General features: G+C 40.8%; 1 protein-coding gene across 1 annotated transcript; it reads left to right on the top strand.

The window, feature by feature from the left end:
* The first annotated feature begins 256 nt into the window (after positions 1–256).
* LOC108686884 (repetitive proline-rich cell wall protein 2) lies at positions 257–2,190 on the top strand. The gene is made up of 2 exons (XM_018192384.1): positions 257–309; positions 608–2,190. Exons 1-2 carry the CDS (start codon positions 298–300, stop codon positions 1,730–1,732), a joined length of 1,137 nt encoding a protein of 378 aa, XP_018047873.1. The 5' UTR covers positions 257–297; the 3' UTR covers positions 1,733–2,190.
* Positions 2,191–3,995: the final 1,805 nt, after the last annotated feature.

Consider the following 3,995-nt stretch of genomic DNA (forward strand, 5'->3'; position numbering starts at 1 on the left):
TATATATATATAAAATCGCCATTTGTATCGAACAGAAAAAAATTAATTTAACACTTGAAATAGATCAAACTTTAGGCTGTCGTGAAATAGATTCGTGTGCGTATCCATTTCCTGAATTCGCCTAGCCGACTTTTTTGTCAGTGTACGTAAAGTAAGACTCCGTATGGATAATATGAGTGATGAGGTGCAGGGAAAGTGCTAAGCTATTATAGCGCAAAGTATATAAGGCTCAGCTTAGAAAACGAAGCGGTTCAGTTAGTGGTCATACGCCACGCTAAAATATACGTGAACTCAAGGATGAATATTAAGGTAAAAAAATCCATCCATATATATCAAATCAAATATCAACTATTGTTTTATAATGAGATTAATGTATCTGCAAAATTTTCTTCCTTCTATAAATTAATTTATTCTCGTTACAAAATAAAATGAAATATCTCAAATCTAGTGTCTTATATTATTTTAGTGTAATTTCACATCTTCTACTTTTTATTATTTATCACTTATTAATTATAATTATATTAAATTATTATATATATAAAATTATTATTATATATAACTTTTTTATATATAACTTTATAATAACATTATTTTAACATGATTTCAGATTGCCATCATTTTGGTGGCAGTGGCCACGCAAGTTATATGCGCGAAGGATTCGAGCAAGTCAGAAAAGAGCTCGCAGAATGTTGAAGCGGAATCAACGGAAAAGAAAACGGAAAAACGTGGACTCCAGCATAGTTTCGGTGACGGTGGCGATCTACACGGTGGCGGTGGCGGCGGCGGCGGTGATGGTGGCATTGGTTATGATGAGCATGTGAAGACGGTGACGGTTGTAAAGAAAGTGCCGGTACCTTACGAAGTAACGAAGCACGTACCCTATCTGGTGGAGAAGCACGTACCATACGAAGTGAAGGTCAACGTGCCGCAGCCCTACACCGTTGAAAAGCATGTGCCCTATCCTGTGAAGGTGTTCGTCAAAGTGCCGGTCCACGTGCCACAGCCGTACACCGTCGAGAAGAAGGTGCCGTATGAAGTGAAGGTGCCGGTGGATAAGCCTTACGAGGTCAAAGTATACGTGCCACAGCCCTATACCGTGGAAAAGCATATACCGGTACCGGTGAAGGTACCGGTACCACAGCCCTACACCGTCGAGAAGCATGTGCCTTTCCCGGTAAAGATAAAGGTGCCGGTTCCGCAGCCGTATGCTGTGGAGAAACCGGTGCCTTACGAGGTGAAGGTACCGGTGGACAAGCCGTATCCAGTTCCTGTGCCGAAACCATATCCGGTCACCGTCGAAAAACCATACCCGGTACCGGTCGAAAAGCCAATACCGTACGAAGTGAAGGTGCCAATCGACAAACCGTACCCGGTGCCGGTGGAGAAACCATATCCGGTACCAGTGAAGGTGCCGGTTCCACAACCGTATCATGTTCACAAACCAGTACCGGTGCCAGTGGAAAAGCCGGTTCCGGTGCCGGTCAAAGTGCCGGTTGACAAGCCGTACATCGTCGAGAAGGAGGTTCCGGTTCCGGTTGAGAAAGAAATACCGGTGCCAGTTAAAGTTCCGGTGCACATACCGATTCACATACCGAAGCACGATCACGGTGATCTGGGCGGCGGTGGTGGCGGCGGTTACGGCGATGGAGGCGGATATGGTGGCGGATATGGTGGCGGCGACGGAGGCGACTTCCATGGTGGCGGTGGTGGAGGTTATGATATTCACGGTTGATCCTCGCGACGAATCCTCGCGGAGTGGACGCGAGAAACGAACATCGAGAAGCGTTTCGTCTCTACAAAACGCTTTCACTCCCTCGATGTTAGATGATCGCGTGTTTTTCTCCGAATTGAGAGATACTTCTCGTTAGTTCACCAATTCTCGAGAAGTAATCTCTAGAGCTATACGAGAAATTTTAGCTTTAAGTAAAGATCTTTGTTCCGAGATTATTAGCGAATTAGGAGAAATATGGAAGTGACAATTAAGTGTCGCGATTGACGAGTTTACCGTATTCTTGTATTATATTTCCGGAAATCCAGGTAAACGTAGCGGTTATTCGGCAATACTTTTAAACTGTACATTATGATAATAAGTTAAACAAAATCGATTGTTCTATGAATTATGCCCTCTGCGGTAATGAAACGAATCCTGTGCGCATATTAATAAATTAATATATTCGAAATCTAAACAAATGTATACTTTTTTATGCTCTAAAAAGGTGCAGATTCCAGCGTACATTATTGGCTCAACATTCGCGGCAATCCGTTATGTATCGTATCACGTATAGTATTGCTGTGAGGTATTTTTACCATACTTAGAAACGTAAGTAAGTTAAGTAAAACAAAGTTCATTGTGAAAACAATATACGTATCTTTTTTATATCAAAGATTTAATAAATATTCTGCCTATTACACCTTATTTTTCTCGATCCTTATCTTAATAACAGATCTAAAATATCTAGATCACTTTTCTTAATGTACGTAACAAGATGGAATGCAAGATAATGTGGAGAGATGGAATAATACATCGTCCGTTATGGTGTATGACGCGCAGATTCATGCTAATATCAAACATGTTGCGCATATAAGCGAGAGTATAAATCAATGTCAGGATTCACTTTCTCGAGAAAATTTCGTCGACTGTTGAGCGAGAGTTTCACTCTTCTAAATTCATTGTTCCCGTCGGCGAAGAAACGCGCGTTCCTTGCGTATTATCCAAGCAATTGACATAAAAAAATAAAATATAAAAAAAAGATTCGCCAACCATAAAGTCCAAAAAATACGAGTCAACATTCGCTCGTAAATTATAGCGACGCTTTCCGCGTTTACCTTCCGGTCTAGTGAGCAGGTAAAAGCTACAATATTATTGATGTTAGCCTGTCAAGAGATCATTAAGTCCTCGAGCGCGAAAATGAAAAAATCACAGATACAAAAAGACAGAAAGGAAGGGGTTGCATAGTCTCGAGACAGAAGCTGCAAACTTCCGCAAACACTTTCGATTCTCGAACGAATCCTGGGCCGCAATTAAGAACAACTAGATACATGCGTGTTTGCGTTCAAGAAAGCATTACTTTCTCCGTCGGGGCCACCGAGCCTGTCGCGTATATATACACACACGTAAAATGTAATACTCCAAAGCGTATCTACGACATCCTATCTCGCCACTCCTTTCACCAAGTCGATCTTTCCCGATTGAAATTTGGTAGGCCATTTTACCGCTTTTAAGTAATACAAACGCAAGAAACGTCACCATAATTTATATGAGCTTCGAGCGTCTGGTGTTAAACAATTTTGTTAATTTCATTAATAATATTCACAAGTTTATAAAAATTAATTTAATTTAATATTGGATATTCACTTGTAGAGGAAAGATAAAATATTTCTGGTGAAATTGGGTCGGTCATATTAATGAACGAATTTCCTGTTTCATTACAGGACAGACAGCCGGCTTTACTCGGGTTTCCTATCGATATTATCAGTCACCGCGGCGGCGGCGTAATTAAAATTCGTAGCGCGCAATTAAATACAAATAAAGATTAAGATATCCGTTGTATGCTATATAATATATCTAAAAATCCGACGAACGTTTCACCTCTTCTTCTGAACGCTCGTTTAGCCACCAATAAAATCTGGGTTCCGTATCTGTTTATACATGTTGGCAAAAAATTACGGGAAACTTCTGAGATATTATCGAACATGGGAGAAATCGATAATGACGCAACACTCAGAAGATCGTTGTAAAATCAATCTCTCCCCATTCCCTTTTGTCTCATTAAGCGCAATTTATAATATCGGATGTACTTAGGCAGTACATTATTAGAACACGTAACGAGCTAATGACAAGATTAGTTAGTGGTCGATGAAACGATCGCCCATAATACTTGCGAGTACGCGACCATAGCGTTATACTGTAATTGTATGAGCACAGACGATGTAAATGTAATGCTACTCGCGATGCAACATGAGGAGAGACCGCGGTGTTCACGTTGGGCGAACGA

This window comes from Atta colombica, unplaced genomic scaffold (assembly GCF_001594045.1).
Source record: "Atta colombica isolate Treedump-2 unplaced genomic scaffold, Acol1.0 scaffold198, whole genome shotgun sequence".
Classification (NCBI taxonomy): Eukaryota; Metazoa; Arthropoda; class Insecta; order Hymenoptera; family Formicidae; genus Atta; species Atta colombica.